Genomic DNA, 26,163 nt, shown 5'->3' on the forward strand with positions numbered 1-26,163 from the left:
CGGAGACTAGAAGCAAGAACCTTCTTACACTGAGCCCTGAGAGATCATCAGAATCCTCTTCTGGGTCCAGAAGGAAATAAGTCACCATTAGCCCTTGGACTGGTAGCATCTGGTTTGGCCAGGCTTACCACTTGGTCCACCAAGCAGATTATTTGCTCCCTGCATTTAAGCCCCGAATTTCTGTCTCCTATGAACAATCCCAAAGACAGAGCGAGAAATGCACTTCTATGTATCTCAAGGGGAAGTATAGTCTGTCACAGCACAGGAATTTCATAAGCCAACAACAATAGATCGTGCAGGCTTCTGTCTACAAAAAACTCATCCTTAAGGAATCCGGCCATTCGTTGAGGGGGCCACGGGACAGGTAAACGACTGAGACCTGCACACGTCCACCCAGATTAGCTGTCGATGCTCATCTGCTCTGTCAATTGAAGAGGTGTGAATAAACAATACTCGCACAAGGCCACCCAGATTAGCAGACAATGCTCAACGGCCTTTGTCGATGGATGACACAGGATTCTGTGCACAAAAAGACTCATCCAGGAATAAGCCAGCTGCTCGCAAGGATGCCCTCGGATTTAAATGCATGGGATTTGGACGAGGCCACACGGATTAGTGGCTCGTGCTAACGGGCCATTCTGCACATCGGTGTCTGGGGCTAGGCTGGGCGGGATCCCGATTCGAAATAAGGCTTGGAAACGTCTCCAAAGACCTGAGCCTCCTAGATGTTATGCCTCTGGAATGTGGCATTAGGCACCCAAGATGAATCCATGCCCACTCGATGTGAAGGATGGGGAAACCACCAGATGTTTAGGAGTGCCACGATGCCTGAGGTTAGCCAGCTTAGTGGTACGGAGGGCGGATTTCTAATCTGGCAAGCCATGTTTGACACCCTGCTCCTCCTGCACATGCAGCCAGCTGGGTGACCTTGGGTTCGCCACAGCACTCAGCCTCCCCTCCCTCACAGGGTGTCTGTTGTGGGGAGAGGAAAGGGAAGGCAAATGTAAGCCGCTTTGAGACTCCTTTGGGTGGGGAAAAGTGGCATATAAAACCAACTCTTCTTCTTCTTCAGTAATCTCAGGGCTCTCTCAGCCTCCCCTCCCCCACAGGGTGTCTGTTGTGGGGAGAGGAAAGGGGAGGAGACGGGAAGCCACTTTGAGACTCCTTCGGGTAGAGAAAAGCAGCATATAAGAACCAACTCTTCTTCTTCTTCAGTAATCTCAGGGCTCTCTCAGCCTCACCCACCTCACAGGGTGTCTGTTGTGGGGAGAGGAAAGGGGAGGAGACGGGAAGCCGCTTTGAGACTCCTTCGGGTAGAGAAAAGCGGCATATAAGAACCAACTCTTCTTCTTCTTCAGTAATCTCAGAGCTCTCTCAGCCTCACCTCCCTCACAGGGTGTCTGTTGTGGGGAGAGGAAAGGGGAGGTGACGGGAAGCCGCTTTGAGACTCCTTCGGGTAGAGAAAAGCGGCATATAAGAACCAACCCTTCTTCTTCTTCAGTAATCTCAGGGCTCTCTCAGCTTCCCCTCCCTCACAGGGTGCCTGTTGTGGGGAGAGGATAGGGAAGGAGACGGGAAGCTGCTTTGAGACTCCTTCGGGTAGAGAAAAGCGGCATATAAGAACCAATTCTTCTTCTTCTTCTTCTGCTTCTGCTGCTTCTTCTTCTTCCTCTTGTTCTTCTTCTTCCTTCTTCCTTCATCTTCTTCTTCTTCCTTCTTCTTCTTCTTCTTCTTCTTCTTCCTTCTTCTTCTTCTTCTTCCTTCTTCTTCTCCTTCTCCTTCTCCTTCTCCTTCTTCTTCATCAGAAGCCATTGTCCCTCCTTCTATTCCAGGGTGTGCTATAATTCTTATAGTCCCTTGCAGAATTTTGAAAAGGACTCTTGCTCAGGGGCAACAGACAGTCGGCGGCTGTTTTCAAAATAACCGCAGAGAAAACAAAGCCAGTTAGAAAGTTTATATAACTGTCGTTATTGGCACGGCCAAGAATTGCAAGCAGATCACGTCATGCCCAGTGCAGCTCGATTACCGCCAAGAAAGACGCTGGCGGACACAAGGCAGACAAGGATTCCTGGCAGCCCACCTCGCTGGACGCCCTGGCCCTCAAGCACAATGCCCAATTATCAGGACTAGGAACCCTAAGGGCCTCGCCCTCAATCGCCCGGGTGGCAAATCTTGCCTGAAACCAGAGCCGGTGGGAAACATCAGAGAGCATGTTGCAAACAAGGGACCAATTAGAGTGCATTCTTTCTCTCTTCTCTGGCTTGGGACAAGAAATATAGAATCCTAGAGTTGGGAGGGACCTCCTGGGTCATCTAGTCCAACCCCCTGCACTATGCAGGACACTGACATCCCTCTCGCTCATCCACTGTCACCTGCCACCCCCTTGAGCCTTCCCAGAATCAGCCTCTTTGTCATATGGCTATCCAGTCTCTATTTAAAAATTTGCAAAGATGGAGAACCCACCACCTCCCGAGGAAGCCTGTGCCACTGAGGAACCGCCCTGACTGTCAGGAACGTCTTCCGGAGGTTTAGATGGGATTTCTTTTGAATGAAGAAACAGCATGATACAAATCTTGGACTAGGAATAAAGATGGGGTTGGCATGTGTTCTGTACAGAACAGATGTGATGACCTTGTTTGTTTGTTTGTTTTCTCCCTTCCAAAAAAAGGGGAAAAAAACACAGTAGGAAAGCCTTAGAGTTTCACAGGGCTGTTCATCAGCCACAGTCGGAAAAACAGCTCATTAGCAAGCACGGAGGAAGCCCTTCTCAATGTCTTGGAGAGCCTCTGGCAATTGCTCTCCCGATGCATGGTGTCCTCTTGAAAGTGCTCGATTGAAGAAAAAGGGGAACGTCATCGTCCCAGGTGGCTCTCCAGCGTAAGGCACGCCTTGCAGATTGCACAAATTAAGGACACTGCCCCAGCCAAGATCCGCTGTGCCTTTTTATAGACAGATGTAGTGGTCATACCCGATTGATGCTGCTTGCCCAGTTATGTCACTCGGGAATTTCCTATTCTCAGGGCGTTCTCAGGCACGAGGCATAAATCAGCTTGCATTTAAATCTCCAAGGCAAATGTATGTTCAGCCTTTGCCAACTGGGATGTGCATTCAAGCGTCTCTGCTGTGGCCAGTGGCGGGCCATTATTAGAGCCAGCTTGGTGGAGTGGTTAGGAGTGGGGACCTCTAATCTGGCGAGCCGGGTCTGATTCCCTGCTCCCCCACATGCAGCCAGCTGGGTGACCTTGGGCTCGCCACGGCACTGATAAAACTGTTTTCACCGAGCAAGAATATCAGGGCTTTCTCAGCCTCACCCACCCCACAGGGTGTCTGTGGTGGGGAGAGGAAAGGGAAGGCGATTGGAAGCCGCTTTGAGCCTCCGTCGGGTAGGGAAAAGCGGCATATAAGAACCAACTCTTCTTCTTCTTCTTCAGTAATCTCAGGGCTCTCTGAGCCTCACCCACCCCACAGGGTGTCTGTTGTGAGGAGAGGAAAGGGAAGGCAATTGGAAGCCGCTTTGAGACTGCTTCAGGGACAGAAAAGCGGCATATAAGTCCCAACTCTTCTTCTTCTTCAGTAATCCCAGGGCTCTCTCCCCCTGACTTGATTAAGACAGGTTCCCTTGAGCAACATGTAGTCAATTTTACTAGAGGATCATTGTCCATGGGGTTGCGATGGGTCGGACACGACTTCGTAACTAACAAAAAAACCCCTTAAAAACCCCAATAAAATTCCTGTAAAACAATTAAAAAACCCAAGTAATAAAACACAACAGTCAATACATAAACCAACCAGATGCTCCGAAAAAGCAACCAAATCCTACGCAATACTAGACCCAGGGGTGGACAGAGGGGTTGACTTTAATCCGACGTTCGCCCAATGGAGAAGGGGTTCTAGGTCTTCCTGAGCGTGCCGGCCTCAACCGTAAACCTGGCGGAAGACACTCACACCGTGAAAATCTTGTGCTCTCTAAGGTGCCACTGGACTAGCGATCGCTCACACTCACAAGGACACCAGCAAGCTGAAAAAGCCACAAGGCGAACACATTCAAGACCGGGGGTAGTCAAACTATGGCCCTCCAGATGTCCATGGACTACAATTCCCAGGAGCCCCTGCCAGCAAATGCTGGCAGGGGCTCCTGGGAATTGTAGTCCATGGACATCTGGAGGGCCGCAGTTTGACTACCCCTGTTCAAGACCATTCAACAGTGCAGGAAAACAGAGTTGTTTACAACAGGGGATCCAACACTATATAAAAATTCCACAGGGCTGTTCCACGGGCAAAAGGGTCAGTCCCTGTCGGACACATGCTTCACACAGAAATGGACTTCTTCTGGGGCACATCTTGAGAGTTGGACAGTTTCATAAGGAAACAGGTGTACCTTGAGACACCCTGTCCCCCGGACAGTTCAAGTCAAGACGTGAACTGCTTTTCAACACATCCCCCCCACCCTGAGCTCTGGGTCACAGTGAAAAATTGTTTGGTTCTCTGTGTATCCGGGACAGCTGCAGCAAGAGGGAGAGCTGGCCTAAAATTATGCCAGGGTTCTTTCTCAGAAATGAAACCCAAACCGACCAATCGTGTGGAGGTCCGTTGTTCGTGATTGTTTTTTTCTGGGGTTTCTCAGTTCAGTTCTGCCTCCTGTCCGGCCACCACCTGGAGCATCTGGCGGGAGACTGCGCTGTGCTGGAGGCACTGCTGGAACGGCTGGCAGCTGAGCACGGGCACCTGCAGGAGTGGCGGCACACACACACGCCCCCCAGCCAAGCTGCTCGCCCTGCCGCGACCCCCGTAAAAGGGAGCCAGTTTGAGAGCCAGTTTGGTGCCGTGGTTAAGAGTGTGGACTTCTAATCTGGCAAGCTGGGTTTGATTCTGCGCTCCCCCACATGCAGCCAGCTGGGTGACCTTGGGCTCGTTAGAGCACTGATAAAACTGTCCTGACCGAGCAGGAATCTCAGGGCTCTCTCAGCCTCACCCACCTCACAAGGTGTCGTGGGGAGAGGAAAGGGAAGGCGACTGGAAGCCGCTTTGAGCCTCCTTCGGGTAGAGAAAAGAGGCATATAAGAACCAACTCTTCTTCTTCTTCTTCCTCCTTCCTCCTCCTCCTCCTCCTCCTTCTTCCTCCTCCTCCCTCCTCCTCCTTCTTCCTCCTTCTTCTTCTTCCTCCTTCCTCCTCCTCCTCCTTCTTCCTTCTTCTTTTCTTCTGCTTCCTCCTCCTTCTTCTTCCTTCTTCTTTTCTTCTTCTTCCTCCTCCTCCTTCCTCCTCCTCCTCCTCCTCCTCCTTCTTCTTCTTCAACCCCCAAAGGGCTCCCGACCCCCAGGTCGAGAACCACTGTTCTAGGGGATCTATAGATAGACCCACAGCCCTCGCCTGCTGAAAATGGGGAAAGATGCCATCCTATGAACCAGTCAAGGCTCAACAACGCTTCACCACGCTGAGGAAGGGTATATAAAGTTGAAGGAAAAGGGATCAGGACATCTGCCCCCACTTCCAAATAAACAGAGGTAGAAGGCGAGAGCAGAGCCGGTTTATCCATGTAAGACATGTAGCATGCGCTATGGGCCATGCGTATCCAGGGGCCTGCGTTGTGCATTCCCCCCCCCCGCCATAGCCTCTCTCCTCCCCTGTCCCCCTCTTTAAGGGTCACTTGGAGTGACACCCCTTTCCACTGTGGGGAGCCCCTCTGTCCCCAGTCTGGCTGCACCCCCTGCAAGTGTACTCTGCCCAGGGCCCTGCAAATCCTTAAACTGGCTCTGGTGCTACAGGCCCCGCGAATCCTTAAAAACCACGACTCTATTTCGGCTGAGAGAAGCTGCCGGCTAATAGGAGACGCGTACTCATTCTGGAAGGTTTCACAGGGGAGGAGAAGAGCAGAGAAAGGGAAAGAAGATCTGGGGACACCCATTCCAAATTCACACCCAGACCGGTAAAGTTTCTGCTTTGAATTAGCAGCCAATCCACGTGGGACAATTTCACCGCAGCAGCCTCAAAAAAAAAAGAAAAAGAAAAGAGAGAACATTTCACACAGGGAGGGAGCCGGGCTTTCGGAGGGGCCGAGGGAGAGGGGGTCAGCAGGGTAAGCTGAGGGGAGCCCTGGGTCGGATTTGTTTCTTGGAATGAAATAAACGCCCCTCTGCCGCCTCGGGATTCTCTGAATGGCGAGGCTGAGAAGTCAGAGACAGAGTTCCTGTGCTTCCCTTCTTTTTCGGTTGACCCGACCTACGGGAACGTGGGCCTTTCGTGATGAACAGGCCACCTGCTTCTCCAAGGCGGTCCAAGGATCAGGCTGGCATTTTCATCTCACGAAGAAATATCTTTGAGGGGGAAAGGCAGACTGAGAAAGAGTGGGGGGCAAGACACAGACCCTGGATGGACATGGGGTTCCCCAAATCCCAGGCCCATGGGCCGGACGAGCTTCAACTCCCTGGTACAAACCCAGAACAAGGGATAGAGGAGAGAGTAAGAACTGTGGGAACGGCACACGGAGATGGCAGACAGACAGACAGACAGACAGATAGACAGACAGACAATCTAGCACCCATTGTATTCCTGAATGGAATGGCTAGTAGAAATATATCTACGGTGGTCACTTTACGTATGTATGTATTCCACATCTCATTTTTTTTTAAGTACCTGTCCCCGGCCAGTTTATAGGATTTAAGAAGCTGGTTCCCGGGGCCTTCCAGGAACCCAACGCTGCCATCAAACTCAGAGAATTGGGTAACGTTATATTGGAAATTTAACCCACGCTAGGATTATTAGGTGTTTTAGGAGGGATTGGGGCGAGGGGACCACAAGCAGATCTTAAGGCGAAGTCAGCGAGGGATGAATGATCTTTGTGGAAGCAAGGAGCCCACGAACGCCACGCTGTAAGCTACGTGGCAAGGGGGGGGGGTGATGGAAGACCGTGGTATTCTTTTATGGAAGTTACCTTCCTCTGGTGCCACCTATTGGCATATTGTAACCTAACTCTCTTTTGTTCACAACCGCGTCCCTAACCAACCGAGCGAGCCACAGCCCGGCCGTGAGGGTTTGCTTGCCCACAGCAAAGAAAGAGAAACGGAATAGCCATATCTGCGGTGAAAACAATATCTCTCCTACTTAGCCAAGCGTGGACCTACCTTTAGCTCAACCCACAGACAGTGTAGGAGTCCCTGCACGCTCCCTGGACGTGCAGCGGGAAAAATCTGACTCTGCAAACTGTATAAAAGAGAGCCAGTTTGGTGTCGTGGTTAGGAGTGCGGACTTCTAATCTGGCATGCTGGGTTCGATTCTGCACTCCCCCACATGCAACCAGCTGGGTGACCTTGGGCTCGCCACGGCACTGATAAAACTGTTCTGACCGGGCAGTGATATCAGCGCTCTCTCAGCCTCACCCACCCCACAGGGTGTCTGTTGTGGGGAGAGGAAAGGGAAGGTGACTGTAAGCCGCTTTGAGCCTCCTTTGGGTAGGGAAAAGCGGCATATAAGTACCAACTCTTCTTCTTCTTCAGTAATCTCAGGGCTCTCTCAGCCTCCCTTCCCTCACAGGGTGTCTGTTGTGGGGAGAGGAAAGGGAAGGTGATTGTAAGCCGCTTTGAGCCTCCTTTGGGTAGGGAAAAGCGGCATATAAGAACCAACTCTTCTTCTTCTTCTAAAAGGGAAAAGAACCGCATCCTGACAAGAAGAACTGAGCATGCTCCAGGGGGTATGGTAGGCTGGCAGCAGCTGAGCGTTAAAGACAAGAAGGTGGAGATGGAGATCAGCCTGCTATAGACTTGAGAGCTTACAAGAGACCCGAAAAGATAGCGGGAGTTTTCCACATTTCAGATTGACCTGACAGTCCTGGAGCTCTATGAATGTCTTTGCCGATGATTTTTAAACCGCATCACTTTTTAAAGAAGATGTGTACACTGCCTCTCCAAAGACCTGCTCGAGACAGTGCCCAAAGTAGAGAGAAATGAAAATCATAAGCACAACCGTGGAATTATCGGCATTGAAATGAGGCATTTAAAACAGCATTAATGAGTCTAAATATGGTGTCTATAAACGTGCAATCCGGCTAGGAGAACACCATGAAAACAGCGAAAAGAGAGACAGATCACATTTTATTAAAACCCTGGGTAAAACAGGACAGTTTTAGAGAGGAGCAGACCAACTATGTCATTAAAGGTAAAGGTAAAGGCATCCCCTGTGCAAGCACCGGGTCATGTCTGACCCTTGGGGTGACGCCCTCCAGCGTTTTCATGGCAGACTCAATACGGGGTGGTTTGCCAGTGCCTTCCCCAGTCATCACCGTTTACCCCCCAGCAAGCTGGGGACTCATTTTCCCGACCTCGGAAGGAGGGAAGGCTGAGTCTACCTTGAGCCGGCTGCTGGGATCGAACTCCCAGCCTCATGGGCAGAGCTTTCAGACTGCATGTCTGCTGCCTTACCACTCTGCGCCACAAAGAGGCTCTTACTATGTCATTAGAAGGGAAGGTATTACGGCTAAAGCTCACATCAAACTCGCTGGAAAAACCATTAATGCTCGGCATGGTCAGCGGCCAAAGGAAACGTGGTCGCCAAAGGATCCGCTGGCTCGACACGATCAAAGCGGACACAGGAATGACCATGAACCAACTAAAAGAAGCAGTCAGAGACAGGGGCACACGGCGAAGAATTCGCTATAGAATCGCCAAGGGTCGGACACGACTGAACGGATAACATCCTCATCATCCAAACTGTTTTGGCCTGGTGCCCAAGGGTAGTAAGGGAGGTGCCTGGACCGTGGGGCATTCCAATGGCCAGGTGCAATCGCGGAAAAAGCCCGTTCTTCGCTCGCCACCTGCCTCACCTCTGCAAGCATGAGCACAGGATCAGGGCCCGAAAAATGGATCTTAACAGGTGGGCTAGCCTATCAGCGGAAGCAGCCCTTCCATTGCACCGGGATGGGGATTCAACTGAAAGGTGCTTTTCTCGGCTTCTTCAGAAATGCTGCTTATCCTACACTCATGGGGAGGATGACCCAAGCGCTATATAAAAGCACTATATAAAACGTTACCCCCTGCCTAGACCGGAGGTCCCGTGCTTTTGTAATTAAAAATGTAGAAAACGGAGGAATTTGTTTATGGCTTTTTCCACCATCCGACGTCTCCCTTACTGGGAAATCAAAACAGACAGGGCCATTCCTCGCCGCTGTGCTCAAATGCTCTGCATGCCTCCCCCTCCCCTTGAGAAATCAGTATAGATGCCCAAGCATTTGGCTATGCACAGTAGCCCAGTGGTCCCCAACCTTTTTATCACTGGGGACCGGTCAACGCTTGACAATTTTACTGAGGCCCGGGGGGGGGGGTAGTCTTTTGCCGAGGGACGTCGCCACTGATTGAGCCCCTGCTCTGCTTGCTTTCCTGCTGGCGCCCTTGACTTCCCACCGCCCGCTGGGGAGTGCTGCCAGCAGGAAGAAGAGGAGCTGCGGCCCAGTACCGACTGATCCACGGACCAGTACCGGTCCCCGGACCGGGGGTTGGGGACCACTGCAGTAGCCCCTTTAAGACCAACAAAGATTTAATCAGGGCGTGAGCTTTCGAATGCAAGCACCCTTCCTCAGACTCTGATTGTATTCAGCCAATGCAAACGATCCTTCGAACTTGACAGGGGTGTCAATAAAACCCAAGGAATCCCTCTCGGAAACTTAGGGCCTTCTGCAAGATCCCCTCCCCAAGGAGGATTCACCATGTGACCAGGCTTACATCTCGTTAATCACATGGATTTCCAAAACCAAGAGTCGTTAATCACACTAATTACCCAGGTCAGAACGGTCGTTAATCACACTCACGATCAAGGCCATGATATTCATGGATCACGTTAATTATCAAAGGCAAATTAGCCGCTAATCACACGAATTGTCAGAGCCAAAACTTGGGATCCCCATGTTTCTACCTCTAAGCCGGCAGCGATGTTCAAGCAGCTGAATATTCAGGACCAAGCTCTGGAATGGCCTGACTTGCAGCCAGAAGAGGTACAGGGAGTTCCTTCTCAAAAGGCTGACATCCGTCTGGCTGGCCCCCAGCACTCCTCCTGACATGCATGCAAAAACCCCTCGACTGCCAGGAAAAGCTGCAAGCAGGGAGGCCGAGATGGTTATTGTAATTGTTTTGGAATGTTTTACCGGTATTTTCAACATCGAGAAAACAAAGATCATGGCATCCGGCCCTCTCAATTCCTGGCAAATAGATGGGGAAGAAATGGAGGTAGTGACAGATTTTATTTCCCTGGGCTCCAAGATCCCTGCAGATGGGGGCTGCAGCAAAGAAATTAAAGGGAGGAAAGCTATGGCAAATCTAGACGGCATCCTAAAAAGCAGAGACATCACCCTGCCAACAAAAGTGCGTCTAGTCAAGGCTATGGTCTTCCCAGTTGCAATGTATGGCTGTGAAAGTTGGACCATAAGGAAGGCCGAGATTTTATTTGGCAAGATCCCTGCAGATGGGGACTGCAGCAAAGAAATTAAAAGACGCTTGCTCCTGGGGAGGAAAGCTATGGAAAATCTAGACAGCATCCTAAAAAGCAGAGACATCACCCTGCCAATGAAAGTGCGTCTAGTTGGTATTCCCAAAAGAAGAAGGGGACGACAGAGAATGAGGTGGCTGGATGGAGTCACTGAAGCAGTCGGTGCAAACTTAAATGGACTCCGGGGAATGGGAGAGGACAGGAAGGCCTGGAGGATCATTGTCCATGAGGTCGCGATGGGTCAGACACGACTTCGCACCTAACAACAACAACAAGATAAGATAATCCATAGGGTCAGCTAAAACGAATTCCACAGGCATAAAAAATCAAATCGAATATTCATTTCTTCTTCTTTCTCATTTGAACACAATCAGAACGGGTTCCCGGGTTACTCAATCCTCCATGAGACTTCCAATGTTGTTGTGGGGTTTGTCGTAATAAGGACTCCAGAATTTGATGAGCTGAGAGCCAAAGTGATAACCGATACACAACAACTTGAGAACATTGGGAGTCTCACAATCACTGAAGAAGACAGGGAAAACAGGGGATTGAGTAACCCGGGAACCCATTCTGATTATATAAGAACCAACTCTTCTTCTTCTTCAGTGATATCGGGGCTCTCTCAACCTCCCCTCCCTCACAGGGTGTTTGTTGTGGGGAGAGGAAAGGGAAGGCGAATGTAAGCCGCTGTGTGACTCCTTCGGGTAGAGAAAAGCGGCATATAAGAACCAACTCTTCTTCTTCAGTAACATCAGGTCTCTCTCAGCCTCACCTACCCCACAAGGTATCTGTTGTGTGGAGAGGAAAGGGAAGGCAATTATAAGCCGCTTTGAGCCTCCTTCTGGTAGAGAAAAGTGGCATATAAGAACCAACTCTTCTTCTTCTTCTTCTTCAGTAATCTCAGCGCTCTTTGAGCCTCACCCACCTCACAGGGTGTCTGTTGTGGGGAGAGGAAAGGGAAGGCGACTGTAAGATTGCTTTGAGACTCCTTTGGGTAGAGAAAAGTGGCATATAAGAACTAACCTATTTTATTCATTCATTCACTCATTCACTCACTCATTCATTCAATTTATACACTACCCCTCCCTGTGACGTCTTGCAGTGGTATTCTAAGAATTGTTTCCTGTGTGTCGTTTTATGGGGAAGTAGGTCAGTTTGAGATGTCTTGTTCCACTTCTAATATGCTGGCCCTGCATTAAGCACCCCAGTCCACAGCAGTGCAGAGATGGCCAGGTGATTGGCATTGGGTTTAGGAAGCCAAAAGATGAGGGAAGTTCAAAAGGGGGAGCCAAGTTTGAGAAGCCCAAGAAACGCTGCTTTACCGTCATAATGTGTAAGAACTGGGGCAGTTCCACCACAAAGGGAATTGGGTGACTTTCTTCTCATATCTCCGTCAGCAAAAAGATGGGAGGGTTGTCTCTAGGACTGTAGGAGGCTCAAAGCAGCTTACAATAGCCTTCCCATTCCTCTCCCCACAACAGATACCCTGTGGGGTGGGTGAGGCTGATATCAAGAGAGCCTTGATATCACTGCTCGGTCAGAACAGTTTTATCAGTGCCGTGGCGAGCCCAAGGTCACCCGCCTGGTTGCATGTGGGGGAGCGCAGAATCGAACCCGGCATGCCAGATTAGAAGTCTGCACTCCTAACCACTACGCCAAACTGGCTCTCAACATTTAATGTAACCCAACACAAACTCAACATTTAACCACCAGCTATGTAGCCATTTAATGTAACATTGAACCATACCCCAATAGGTTGGTTGGACTGAGGATTGGCTCCTTTTTAACAAAACAACTCTCTGGTTTGTATCGGTCCACTCAATTGCTTTAATTAAACAATTAAAAACATGTTTTGCTCATGTCCAGGCCACTGCCCTTTAGCATGAGAATGCATTTGCCGCTGTTCTTCTTTCTTTTCCTTTATGTTGCAATCACAATCTAAGAAATGTAAAGCAATTTATTGTAAACCATGCCAAAAATTAATGAGAAACTACTGGATTTGCAAAAAAGGATACACTCGTGCATTCATGTAGAAACAAAGCACCATGACCATGTAATGAATCAACTAATCAGGGACAGAAGTGACTATATTAAAAAAAAATTGCAAGGAGGAAAATCAAAGGCAATGTACTCTGGTAGCCTCAACAAGAGTCAAGAAAGATATATGGAAGACAACAAAAAGTAACAAATTGCTGTTGAAGATGCTGGAATAGTCTGGAGAAAATAAGCAACTGAATCAACAATTTGGGTAACTGAATCTGTTACCCAAATTGGAGGACTCCTGAGTTGAATTGGGAAAATTAGGACAGGAAAAACAGCCTGTTTCTGTAGAAATGAAACAGCCCAGGAGGACAAGATGCCTGATAAGAGAAACCAATGAAACGCTTGTAAAATCAAATCTTTGTCTCCTCCACTCTTGGTATGGACAATTGGTCTTTCTAGCACCAGGCAACTGATTCTGGAACCATTAAAAGTTGATACTAACTGGAGAAGATATATTAAAGTGGATTTGAAGGAGTACAAGCACACAAAAGCACATGAAACATACATGTGGAATTATCTAAGAAAACGCCGGATGAAAGGGGATAGCTTTCGGGCCAGGAGGCAATATTCACCAACGTGAAGAGGGAACTTTGTAGATCCATCAAAACCACCAACGCTTTGTGGAAAAGAAAAAGAGAGCCAAAATACAAAGAGGCCGTGTATGCAAGACATCCAAGAACACACTCTATTTTTATGGGGGAAATGAAACATCACACTATGGCTGACGTGGTAGCCCCTAAAACAATGTCCTGTTCAGATTGCCTGTGCTTGACAAAGAACTAGGAGGCATGCAATGGGTTTGCCTGGGTGCGGACCAGGTTCTGGGAGTGACCACAACAGGTCCCCAGGTGATAAACAAGCAATGCTTCTTGATGACCCCTTGATTTCTGGGCAGGAAACTGTCTAGGTGGGGCAAGGAGTTAGGAATCATTAATTGGGCTCCTTGGATGCGAAATGACAGGAAATTGACGGTATTAATTACTAATCTTGGACAGCCTGTTGTCCCAAAGATGCATCTCTTTTGGGTGGAGACAGAGAGCCATTAGTGAGTCAACCCCTACAATCTTGCAGAATCTATTCTCAATGCCCAGGCATATCCTGGAGTTTGACATCTGGCGAGTTTCCATGTTTTCTATTCCTGCTTGGGAGTAGATATTGCGTTTTGGCACTTTGAGATGCAACTGTCATCTATTTCCAATGTCCATTCCAGGCAGGCAGTGTGCTGTAAATTAATATCCGATGCAGGGAAAGGTGTTTCTGTGCATGCTGCCTATAAACTACCCGTCAATGTGCAGAGGGGTCTGGCTGCTAGCATGTAGTTTTAAAATGTGTTGTTGCATCTTTAAGGCTTAGAAGTGGGTGAATGGAATCCATATTCCCATGCATAGGGGTGCCTTGGATTGAAAGGATCTGACTTGTTGGATTCTTTGACAGCTTTTTTTTCACAACTTTTCACAACCTTTTTTTACCCTTGAGAAACCCCTGAAACATTCGTCATGCTTTGAAAAACCCCAGAAGTAGTGTGATCCATGCAGAATATATCTGAGAAGCATAGCTGTGGACACACCCATCTGGGACCCTTCCCCATCCCCTCCCGGCCCACATTTGGGAGGGGGCTCGCCTTGAGCATATAGGGCGGTATATAAATATAAATAAATAAATAAATAAATAAATAAATAATTAAATAAATGTTTAACAGATTTAAAAAATATATACAAAATTAATTAACTCTCACCCATTCAGGAAACCAAGGGCCATCAAAAAATCAACCCTGATTGAGAAAGCCTGGGTTAGACAAGCTGATTGCTAAGTGATTCTGCTCTGGTTCCGCCTCACTTGGAGTCCTGTGTTCAGTTTTGGGCACCCCAGTTGAAGAGGAATGTAGACAAACGGGAGCGTGTCCAGAGGAGGGCAACAAAGATGGTGAGGGGTTTGGAGACCAAGACGTATGAAGAAAGGTTGCAGGAGCTTGATCTGTTTAGCCTAGAGAGGACTGAGAGGGGATCTGATAACCATCTTCAAGTATTTAAAAGGCTGCCATGTAGAGGATGGAGCAGAGTTGTTCTCTCTTGCCCCGGAGGGACGGACCAGAACCAATGGGATGAAACTAATGCAAAAGAAATTGCATCTGAACATCAGGAAGAATTTCCTGACAGAGAGGTTTCTCAGTGGAACAGATTTCCTTGAGAGGTGGTGGGTTCTCCATCTTTGGAGATTTTTAAACAGAGGCTGGAGAGACATCTGACGGAGAGGATGATTCTGTGAAGGCTCAAGGGGGTGGCAGGTGACAGTGGATGAGCGAGAGGGTCGTGAGTGTCCTGCATTGTGCAGGGGGTTGGACTAGATGACCCAGGAGATACCTTTCAACTCTATGAATGTATGAAAATTGGGAGTGAGGTTAGGTGATAAAATTCATTGCCATCAATTCTAATATGCACTCCTGCAGATCTATCCATTAAACAAAATTGTACAATGCAGTCCTACACAGAATTACACCCTTTGCACCTCGCAAACTTCAAAGAAGAGTCTAACTCTGCTTAGGGATAAGCACTGTTACTCTCCCAAGTAGCCTCACTGAACCAAACAGCTTTGTTTCCTGAGTTAAAATAAAACACCCCCCAGCCCTGCAGCCTCCAGAATCTAATTTTGAACTCTTACGGTGTTAGCAGAAAACCAGACGAAGTCAAGATCTTTAAAATGTTATCTTTTAATTTTAAAAATATATATATATTTATTTAAACTGGGGTGTCCTTAGGAGGTAGCAATTGAGGGGAGACTTTGTGTAGCCCTAGTACTTCGTTATATTGTCTAAGACCTCATGTACATTCCTCTGGGATATAAATATCAATTTGATTAGCTAGCAGGTCTTGTCAGCTACAGTATCTTATCCCCTGGGGCATTTGAGCAATGACGTGGCCCCAGGACTTCTGTAAAAGGCATGACGGGTCTTAACTCGACCCTATATAAGACAGGACCTCTTCCCAGTGCGACTAGCCTAAGAGGAGAGCTCTCCTTAGATCTTTCTTTCTCTCTGCCCCCTTCTCCTCCCAGCTTTGGAAAGCAACCAACAAGGTGAGTCTAACTAAGCCCTTTCCGCATTTCCACCACTTATTAGCCCACTGCTTGGAAATATCAAGAGGCAAACAAGCTTGGTCAACCGGTCGAATTTTGTCCCTGAAATTCAGGGCTTTTTTTTCCACCGCACAGAACTGGGAAGCTGGCTTTGAGAGAACAGCAGGATAAAATATAACGAAATTTTTTTTATAAACAAACAAACAAACAAATAAAATCCACTCCATGGCCATGCTGGTGGAGAGAGAGAAAAAAAAGTCATCTGGGTGGACAAACAGGATATATTTTTTTAGAAGCGACAATGCTTACTGGTTCTGAGCCACAGCTGCCTTGCCTTGGACTGCTGTCTTTGTTCTCCCTGCTGCTGCTGCCTTCCCTGAGGCCTGATGGGGGAAAAAATCGCTGCAGAACGGCCACGATCAACTTGAGCTCTAGTGGCTACAGCCCCCTATCCCAAGACCTGCATTGTTCATCCTGTCCTCTTTAGCTCCCTAATTTTCCTGTTTGTCTCTTTTAACGAGCTAATTCTCTCTCCCTCCTCCCCCATAGCTTTGAAATGGCTTTCGCTGGGATCCTGACCGATGCAGAGATAGCTGCTGGCCTGGACAGCTGCAAAGGTAACTAACTGTCTTCCCAAAGTCTCCCGTCCCCCCCCCAAGATAATGTGACTGTGAACTTTCTCAGCACGCCACTCTTTTGCGTTTCTTAATAGCGTTAGCCTAAGGCTCTGGCGATGGAGAAGAATCAGGATCTCAAACTTTAAAACACAACCAAGCCATGGGTGTATCCAAATTATAAGCAGAAAAACCCATGGGCAAGAAAGAACTTAAATTGCTTTCCAAATCTGACCCACCGTTAACGTGCTCCTTCAAAAATAAACAGCAATTTCTAACATTTTAAAAGGTGAGGGTAGGAAGTGCTCTCAAGTCACCAAGTTCTGGCCACCAGCTTCTGGCGACCCCTAATAAGGTTTCCTTGGAGCACAAGTTTTCACTGTGTCAGTGAAAATGGACCTGCATCATCAAACCTCATAAAAATGTAAGAGGGGAAGATGCATGGGATTTTCTATCCAGACCAAGTGCTAAAATGTGGGTTTAATCTACAGCCAAGGGCTATTCCAACTTATCATGGGACAAACCTTCTGCTGCAGCAGTGCCATAAACACCCAAATTCTTAGAAAATTTGGGTGTTTATGGCACCCAACACAGAAAAACAATCATGCAAGACCAAAGCTTGAAAAGCCGTTCGCTTCAGAGTCCCACAAGCTAAATCAGATTGTTTTCTACTATATTTATTTGAGAGGGACGTGACTCTAAATGTAAGAACTGTCATGTGCAGTTTTCCATTGCTGGGGATAACTTTAACTTGTATGAAAATTTCACATGGCACCCCCCCCCAACCTTTTTTACGGGGCGAGGATTGTCTTGCACTTGAGCAATCGGTCATTAAACCAATCCCTAGCAAAACAGCTAGCGGAAAGTCAGAACGGTATCAATGAGTTCTGCAAAAAGAACTGGACTTCTCAGTTATCTGGGTTTCCGATCTCCTTTTGGTGACTTGTTTTCTGTCCACGCTGCCACGGAAAAAAAATCCGGTATGCAGGACTGTGGCTTAATTCCACGAACACAGAAGCATGTGTAAACTTAAATGGCCTCGATTTAATGGGAAATTTAATGTTTTTGAACATCTCGCGTGTTCGTGAAAGCACCCTTCCCAGAACTGTCAGACGGCTGACTGATATGTGAAGGTTAGGTCTGAGCACCTGAAGATGCTTCATAGTGGCCCATGAGTGGCCTTCCCCTGCCATAGCTTGATCTAATGTAAGCTGGGCTACCAGGCAGAGAAAGATCGTTCCTGATGCCAGCACCCTACCTTGAGCTAGAAAATCCAGGGGCTGAACCATATTTGTCCAAGCGGAAGAGATCTTCTGAAGCCAGTTTCAGGTGACTGTCCATGTTGAGCTGCAGGAGAAGAGTAAGATTTTAGTCCAACCGCATGCAAAGGCCATCAAGATTTCCAGGGGATGAGATTTCGGAGTCAAAAGCTCCCATTGATCAGGAATCTTTGCCTCTCAACGTTATCCCCTGGACCACTTGTTGGTCTTGAAGACGCTACTGGGCTCGAATCGTGTTCTTCTGTAGCCAGGTAATTTAAGATTTTTAAATAGTTGTATGCCATAGGCACAGAGGAGGAAGGTATGTTATGGGAAAAGTGCCTATAGGGCTATAGTTAAGTAAAAATCCAGACTCCTGGGCCATATACCACGCTTGCAACTAACTAGAAAAAAAAATAGTGTAAGAAAAGGCTACCCCCCACCCTTCCCCGCCACCCTAGTTGACCAGAGAAATCTGACCTGCGAATAAATTCTTCCCCGGATCCAAATACGGTAATCGGATCCTAAGGCCGTTTCGGACTATGGTTCTCCTATAAGGTGGTGGTCGAAAGTGAACTTATGGCGACCCCAACAGGGTTTCTAAGTCAGGAGACAGCAGAAGGGATCCGCCACTGCCCGCCCTGCAAGGCAATTCTGGGCTCCTTCGACAGTCCTCCTGTCCAAGGGCTGACCCCACTTAGCTTCTGCGATTCGGATGAGATCAGGCTGCCGGGGCCATCCAGGGTCCATTCCGCACACAAAAGATAATGCACTTGCAATGAGCTTTGGCAGCTGGGTTTTCCTGTGCAGAACAGGAAAATCTACTTCTAAAGTGCATTGAAAGTGCATTATCTTTTGTGTGCGGAATGGACCTGGTCAGGGAAAAGGAAGGAAAGCGTATGCGTATCATTAAATGCAACGGTGTGCGTTTTTGGCTAGATATACAGCCAGTGAATCCATGCTGGAAAACTGCCAAGGGGGTTGAGTTTCCCAGGAGGGTATTTCTGCAGCCTTAAACATTCCAAGTACAGCACTTTGGAATCGTAAACCCCAACTTCTATGGAGGCACCTGTATAACTCCAACCTTCCTCCCAGGCGCCGTTTTTAATTAATTTCACCGTATCTGTCCATCTACTTCCTTCTTTCTCCAGCGTGGTGTAATGGTTCGGAGCAGCGGGTTCTAATCTCGACAGCCGGGTTCGATTTCCCCACTCCGCATGCAGCCAGCTGGGTGACACTGCACCAGTCGCAGTTCTCTTAGGGCTGTTCTCACAGAGCAGTTCTGTCAGAGCTCTCTCAGCCCCATTTACTTTCAGTTTTCAAAGGATGAGCAGACGTTCCCTTACAATCCGCATCCTTTGGAGCTGTTTCACCATACCGTGAAACAGCTTGTTCTTTTCTTCTCCGGCATCCCTTCTTTGCTTTTTATACTTAACATCTGGCCCAAGGAAAAGTTCTAAAGCGTTTCAGCCTGACCTCTGCTTCAGCACAGGCATTCTCAGCCTCTTAAGAGTGATAACATCTTGATACACGTTCAGTGATTGTGCGTTGCAAGACCTGTGTGACTGTTCACGCGCATACCCAGCTTCCAACTCAGTTCGTATTGATCATGCCTTCTGGGAGGAGGGCTTGATCACTAGGAGGTAAATCCCTCACCCTCTTTTAAAGCTAAGACTTAAACAGGAGAGATACCTAACAGCACAATCCTAAGTAGAGTCACGTCCTTCTAAACTCTGCTCTAGACATTTTGGTCAGTGAAGGAAAACAAAGACCGGCAAGATTATTGTTATTGTTGTTGTTGTTGTTGTTGTTGTATTTACTGACCGCGACTCTCCGCCCGGCCGGCTCGTGGCAGTCTACATAAAAATGTTCTTGATTGACTCCTTTTCTCCTCAACACTTCACTGATCTCCTCCTGCTCTCATTCCAGCTGCTGATTCCTTCAACCACAAGACCTTTTTTGCCAAAGTGGGTTTGAATGGCAAGTCTAAGGAACAGCTGGCAAAAGTGTTTGGAATTCTTGACCAGGACAAGAGTGGATTCATTGAGGAAGATGAACTGAAGTGAGTTGCATTGCTTTTAAAGGAGAACGGCCCTTCCCGGATAAAAATACAGGCACCGTTATTTTTAAGGCTCTCGCGCAGTTGAAGGAAGTGTAGTCAATGCAATCAGATGATTTCTGGTTTTACTGGCCAGTCCAAAGTGCAGCCTTAAATGCAAGTTACACCCTTCTAAGTCCAACCGTGGCTTAGAAGAGTGTAACCCAGCTGGGGGCTCCATCTGCAGGATGGGAAATACTTGCAAAATGTTGGGTGTGGTGCCTGAGGGAGCTTGGAGAGAAAAGAGACCTCGGAAGGGTACAATGACCCCCCCAAGGCAGTTGTTTTCTCCAGGGGATCTGATCTCTGTCATCTGGAGATGAGTTGTAATACTGGGAGATCTCCAGGTCCTATCCCCAGAGGCTGGCAACCCAAAATTCAGCTAAGGACAGCCCTGTCAATCTGTGAACAGTTGTTTATAAAAGTTCGGGGTGGAGGGAGCCTTTGCTGTTAGATGTGACTGTAGAGGTCATCAGAGAAGATGCACCCTCCTTTCTCTCCCATGCACAAGAGAATGCCTCTTCTAATGCCACCTGCCAACGCCTTCTGATTTTATTAAGAACTTGTGTGAAAAGCTGAATACATATTATAAATGGCGGCTGTTCAACCGATCAAGGATACTTTTAAGTATCTAAGCATTCAGCCTTGGCAGCCTTGCAGTTCAAACCCTACGCAGTCTGCCTGTTGATTTCAATCGAGTCGCTCTGCATTGTTAATTACTTTAGATTGCACCAAAAATAAATACCCCCCCCCCATCAAAGTGCTACAGACAAGCCTTTTTAACGGAATCCGGGGCGGCGTATACAATAAACATTCAGAAGGCTAAAACTATACCCATGACAGGCTCAGAGCTGACCCTAAAACATATTTTTTTTTTTAAGAATAAAACCCTTAATTGAAAGCCTGGGCAAAGAGAACTGTTTTGCTTTGGCACCAAGAAGCATTGGTGAACACCATGGATGAGGGCATTTTGAAGGTCTTTCATGCCTTCATCACTAAAAATCCCCATTTCCTCTCACTGCCCACCTCACCATAGTGTGTGGGCGCAAAGATTTCAGAGCTTCAGAAAAGGATCTGAACTGAGAGGTTTACGGTACAAAAAAAAGGCCATGCTCAATTAGCCAACAGGTAAGAAAGTCAGAACGTCAAAGAGCCTCTTGTGGCGCAGAGTGGTAAGGCAGCAGACATGCAGTCTGAAAGCTCTGCCCATGAGGCTGGGAGTTCGATCCCAGCAGCCGGCTCAAGGTCGACTCAGCCTTCCATCCTTCCGAGGTCGGTAAAATAAGTCCCCAGCTTGCTTGCTGGGGGGTAAACAGTAATGACTGGGGAAGGCACTGGCAAACCACCCCGTATTGAGTCTGCCATGAAAACGCTGGAGGGCGTCACCCCAAGGGTCAGACATGACTCAGTGCTTGCACAGGGGATACCTTGACCTTTACCTTTACCTAAGAAAGTCAGGCATATACACCACAACTACGTCTGGAGAGAAACCATTCTGGTTCATCCTTCTCCGTAACATGTTAGTCCAATATGTGTAGGGAGAAATACTTCTTAATGTAGGCATTCCAAGATGCACACACACACACACACACACCAAGCATTCTGAAGTGGTACAATCCCGCAACAGAATGCCCTCTCCCGTGATGCTCAAACCTCAACGGACTAAAGACACAGGACATGATTATTTAACTTGGTATATTATGTGGCCACCTTTCACTTTCTTTCCAATTAGTGCTTGCTTTCTAAACTTTGCCCTTTTGCACAGCATGCTTTACAAAAGGAAATCAGAGTCCAGTAGCAACTTTAAGACCAGCAAAGATATACAACAAATCTTGGTTGGTCTTAAATGTGTCACTGGACTCTGATTTTATTGTCCTACTGCAGACCAACACGGCTACCCATTTGAATCTATTCTTACAAAAGGAAGAAGCTCTTTGGCTACACAGAAGCATCTGGTTTCTCCCCCCCCCCCAAAAAAAATATTTCATACTTCCCCCCCCTAAAAGAAACCAGAATATTCCTATTGTAAGGCTGCTTCAACTTAGGGATTTTTGTCTTGAAATGATGAGACTAGGGCCCAGTCTGCACACAATAGATAACGCACTTTCAATGTGCTTTGGCAGCTGGGTTTTCCTGTGCAGAACAGGAAAATCTATTTCTAAAGTGCATTGAAAGTGCATTATCTATTGTGTGCGGACTAGGCCTAGGAAAAGTGCAAGAGACACTCTGTCCACTCAAAAAGAAATTACTGATTTCACAAAGACAGCATTTAAAGTACCTCCTGAAAAAAACTGAGTTGCAGTTTCTTTGGAGTTGGCGCATAGAGATGAAGGGAGCATAGAGCTCATTTTATAGATTATGGCTGGATATTCACGGAGAAGAAATCTCATGTCCCTCTCTTACCCTCACGGCCTTTCCCACATGCGCATTACTGGTTCCCATTTGTCTGCCTTCTCCACTATCTCACACCACTGCGGCTCAACGACCCAAAATTACACTCAATCCCCACACGCGACAGATAAAGATGGGGAAGGAATCTGATCTGAAAATGAGTCATTTTTTAAAAAGAAATTTATCCCCCACCCTGCAAAGCATGGTTTTCCTTGAATTATGCAGAATCCTACATCACAGATGTGAATGTGGCTGTCCACGCTGAGGGAACAGCCCTTTATTTTAGATATAGAGACATTTCTTTGTATCCAGCCTGGGACAACGGGATAAGGTGATCTTTTCTTGAGCGAATGAAAGGGTTTTTCCCCCAACAAAGCAAAAAGTAACGGACTGCATGTCAGGGGAAAAACTCCAAGCCATCTTAAGGCAACACTCGGAAAACTGTGAAGGCTATTTCCACTAAAGCTGGCTACTGCAATCTTGTAGTAACAAGACTTCACTAACAATGTAGTTTTACGCAGTTACTCCACTCTAAGTCCATTTAACTCAATGGGGTTAGTTTAGTTTTATTACACAGACCAGCACAAGATGATGCAAAACTTCCATTTAAACTAGGAATTAAAACGTCTTAAAACATAGTATAATGCATAATAAGGTACATAAACACAGCTGTCCAGTTCATTTGAAACAGACCATTCTATTACGAATTTTCATCACTGCTGCATGGAACTATAGGTTGTATCGTTATCTATATCTGTAAGCACCAGAGAAATGTAAAATTCTCCTGAACGCCCTGGGAATCTGCCTAACAGTGGAAGAATTAGACTAATCTGAATGTCATTATAACATAGACATTGAAGGAGATTATGGTCCATGGTTTCTATATGTCCAGAGCCACAGGTACATTTCCTTTCCTTTCTATATCTTCCTTCTAATACAGCCAAAGGGGTTAAACCGGGTTACCTGCATAGCATTGCATTGTCAGGCTCTACTGCTGCCCCATCACCACTAATATGTGTCTCTTCTTTCTTTCCCAGGAAATTCCTGCAGAATTTTAAGTCAGGCAGCAGAGATTTGACCGATAAGGAGACCAAGGAATTCCTGAAAGCGGGTGACACCGATGGAGATGGCAAAATTGGAGTGGATGGTAAGGATCTGGCCACAATTCACACACAGGGGCTCCTGGAGGACCATTTAAACATAGCCAAAGCATTTCCGTCTGGGGTGATCCTTAATGTAGAGCTTTGTTACAAGGATTTATACGGACACCAAACAAAATGAAAGGATTCCGCAATTATACCCCAAAGCAACAGAGCAACGCTAAGAGGGTTACAAAGAAAAACAAACCCTTTGTAGCAGACACGTTTATTTTCAGAATGCTGCCTTAAGAGGGCTAGGGAATTTATTTTTGTTTAATACTTTTCTTTTTTATTTCCAAAAATAACTGCACAATACGGTAGGGCCGGGTTAAAAATAAATAATTATTATTACTCCTCCTCCTCCTCAAATTAGCATCCCTGGGTGATGTTATTATATGGCATGATGTTGGTTACTTTGTTGTGTTATTTCACAATGCATAATCAGGGTTGCCTCCAGGTTATACCCTAGAAATCTCCCACCACTACGACAATCTCCAGATAACCAAGATCAGATCCTTTAGGGAAATTTGCTGCATTGGAGAATAGACACTGTGCATTATACCCAGCTGGGTCCTCCCCCCCCCCCCCCCTTCTCCAAATCTCACCCGCCCCCGAAGCTCCACCTCCACCCAAATCTCCAGGTGTTTCCTCTGGAAAACCTAATAAAACAGTTGTCTGAGAGATATCATACAGCACAAGCTCCTGGCAGACCCAAAACCCTGGAGAGCTTCGGCTGGTCTGATAATGCTAACTTTGATGGACCAGTTCGGTAGAAGGCAGCTTGATATGTTTACATGAGTGCATCATAGAGAGAAGGAATTGTTCCAGTCACTCAGAGTTGCTCAGTTGAAAGCACAATACAGCAAGTTCCATTCAGCACAGGCTCTGACCTTCATCCTACATGCATCTCCCAACACTTTACCCCCCAGGTTTGTGGGATAAACATGCAGGCGGAAGGTCAAAGTCTATAAAATGTTGACTTTGTTCCACAAGACACGCTGCCGCCCTCCCGCTCCAACCCAGTCTCCTGGGTCTATCCGATTCTAGAAACTCTATTCCACTATCAGTTGGCAAAATCTGGTGGATTCTGGAGTTCCAGAGATTTTCGCTTTGCAGTGAATCTTATAAAACAGGCCCTGAGTGCCACCTCCTCCTCCAACCGGCTGGCCTGTCTGTCCAGCGGCCGGCCAATCGCCTTCTGTCCCCCACCCCTGACCACCCCCTCCTCCTTCCACTTCCTTCTGAGGCTCGGAGGCTGCAGATCTCTGCTGCGTGAGAGCTGCCCCTGCCGGTGAGTTCCCTGCCCGGGGACCTCCAGATCCTGGGCTTTGGGGCTCCCTGGGAGCGCACCTCACCCGTAGATGACCGAGCCACCAGGCCACATCCTTGGCTGGAGTCACACTGCCCTAATGGCTGCCTGCAGCCTTTCCAGGTCCTGGGGGTGGAGGGAGAGACCCTTGTATTCCTGAATGCAATGGGCTTTGCCCCTAGGATCTAGTGACCACATTTGGTGAAAACCTATTGCATAGTAGAGACTGCAAAAATCATTATGGAAATGTGGCAAATTCTAGTAGATTTCTTCTTTACCACAGAGCCACTGAATTCCACCCCTGGTAGAATTCAGCACCACCTCTAGAGGCAATCCATGTTAATTCTGCTTTGTTTTGTTTTTTTTAAATGATCTTTCTAGCCCTGCAATAATCAAATCTGGTTTGGGCTTTTTTTTTCTTTTCTAGAGTTCCAGGCCCTGGTTCATTCTTAAAGAGATCAAGAGGAAGACCAAGCTAATTGTACTGTAAAACACCCTTTCTTTTTGCAAGACTACTATTTATTTATACATTTTATACAGTGAAATGGCATTGACAGTTGCCAGTATCTTGTTTCGTATTGTTAGAGAAATGTGTTAACTCACAATGCGCTGTTTGATCTTTATTGTCTGGTGTCGTAATTAAAAGGGCTACACATCAAAAAAGAGACAAAGTTGGAATCTAAGGAGCAGAACTCTGAACTTTATGTTTCATTTGCATTAGGCGCTATTAGGAATAATCAATAAATGTGGGGTTTCCAAAGACATCTGTGGATACTTTCTCTTCAAGAGTTAACCGACATCTATCACCCTTTCCAATCAAGGTGTATGAAACTTTCAAAGGAGAAGAAAAATCACATTGATTTTTGTTTATTGTTTAAACAAAAATGTTTAATGGGAATGTTTAAACTGGTCTTTGCCTTCAAATAACCAGATTCATAAAATGCCTTGCTATTGTAACACTGGTGGAATTGTTAATTCATACATATAAAGCGACTTCATCATTCATGAATTTTGGGGTCATTCTTTACTCATACCACTGATATTGTTGCTTTATTTTTCTTTTTTAACTTTTAACAGGAATGAATGAATGCTTGATAACCAAACCACACTAACAGAAATAGTAGTCCCAATAATACCTTTAAGATTTATTCAAGGCATGAGCTTTCGAGCGCCTGCATCTCTTCCTCAGACTAAATGGACAACCATCATAACTGTGGAGATATAAGGCCAAAGCAAATTGGGGCAAATTAGCAACTCCAAATTAAGCCATAGGATGCCATATGATAATGCTTTGCTGAGAAAGCTAATCGGTCCTTTTGAGATCATTGGAGAAATAAAACTGTCCACGTTAGTAATTAACGACACTAACTCTGTCATGCCTTTGATGCATACGTTTTTACCTATCTGGGGTAGATGGGGAGAGAGCAAAGGTTTTGGGGATTGGATGGGGGAAACATTGCCAATTTTTCTCCCAGAGGTGGGAGATGTGCAGTCTGTGGCTGGAGATGTGTGGCCAAAAAGGTATGGAAGCAGGTAGGCTGGTAATTGCTTCTTGCTTAGACTCATAGTTAGAAGGGCCCTCCTGGGTCATCTAGTCCAACCCCCTGCACTATGCAGGACACTCACAACCCTCTCACAACCCACCTGCCACCCCCTTGAACCTTCACAGAATCAGCCTCTCCATCAGATGGCTCTCCAGCCTCTGTTTAAAAACCTCCAAAGATGGAGAACACACCACCTCCCGAGGAAGCCTGTTCCACTGAGGAACCG

At 47.1% G+C, this 26,163-nt stretch overlaps 1 protein-coding gene and 1 long non-coding RNA gene across 2 annotated transcripts in view; one reads left to right on the plus strand and one right to left on the minus strand.

Moving 5' to 3' along the window:
* Positions 1 to 26,163, minus strand: part of LOC143827258 (uncharacterized) — a 64,220-nt gene that overhangs the window by 13,443 nt on the left and 24,614 nt on the right. The window lies entirely within an intron of this gene.
* On the plus strand, positions 15,442 to 25,396 carry LOC143827256 (parvalbumin beta-like). The gene is made up of 5 exons (XM_077316706.1): positions 15,442 to 15,583; positions 16,133 to 16,200; positions 19,386 to 19,518; positions 22,983 to 23,092; positions 24,821 to 25,396. The coding sequence occupies exons 1-5, from the start codon at positions 15,450 to 15,452 to the stop codon at positions 24,844 to 24,846; spliced, it is 471 nt and encodes a 156-aa protein (XP_077172821.1). The 5' UTR covers positions 15,442 to 15,449; the 3' UTR covers positions 24,847 to 25,396.

Source organism: Paroedura picta, chromosome 17 (genome assembly GCF_049243985.1).
Source record: "Paroedura picta isolate Pp20150507F chromosome 17, Ppicta_v3.0, whole genome shotgun sequence".
NCBI lineage: Eukaryota > Metazoa > Chordata > Lepidosauria > Squamata > Gekkonidae > Paroedura > Paroedura picta.

Coding starts and splice junctions, on each gene's coding strand:
- LOC143827256 (XM_077316706.1), top strand. CDS start 15,450: ATGACGGGTCTTAACTCGACCCTATATAAGACAGGACCTCTTCCCAGT. Junction 15,584..16,132: donor TTTGGAAAGCAACCAACAAG/GTGAGTCTAACT, acceptor CCTCCCCCATAG/CTTTGAAATGGCTTTCGCTG. Junction 16,201..19,385: donor TGGCCTGGACAGCTGCAAAG/GTAACTAACTGT, acceptor CTCTCATTCCAG/CTGCTGATTCCTTCAACCAC.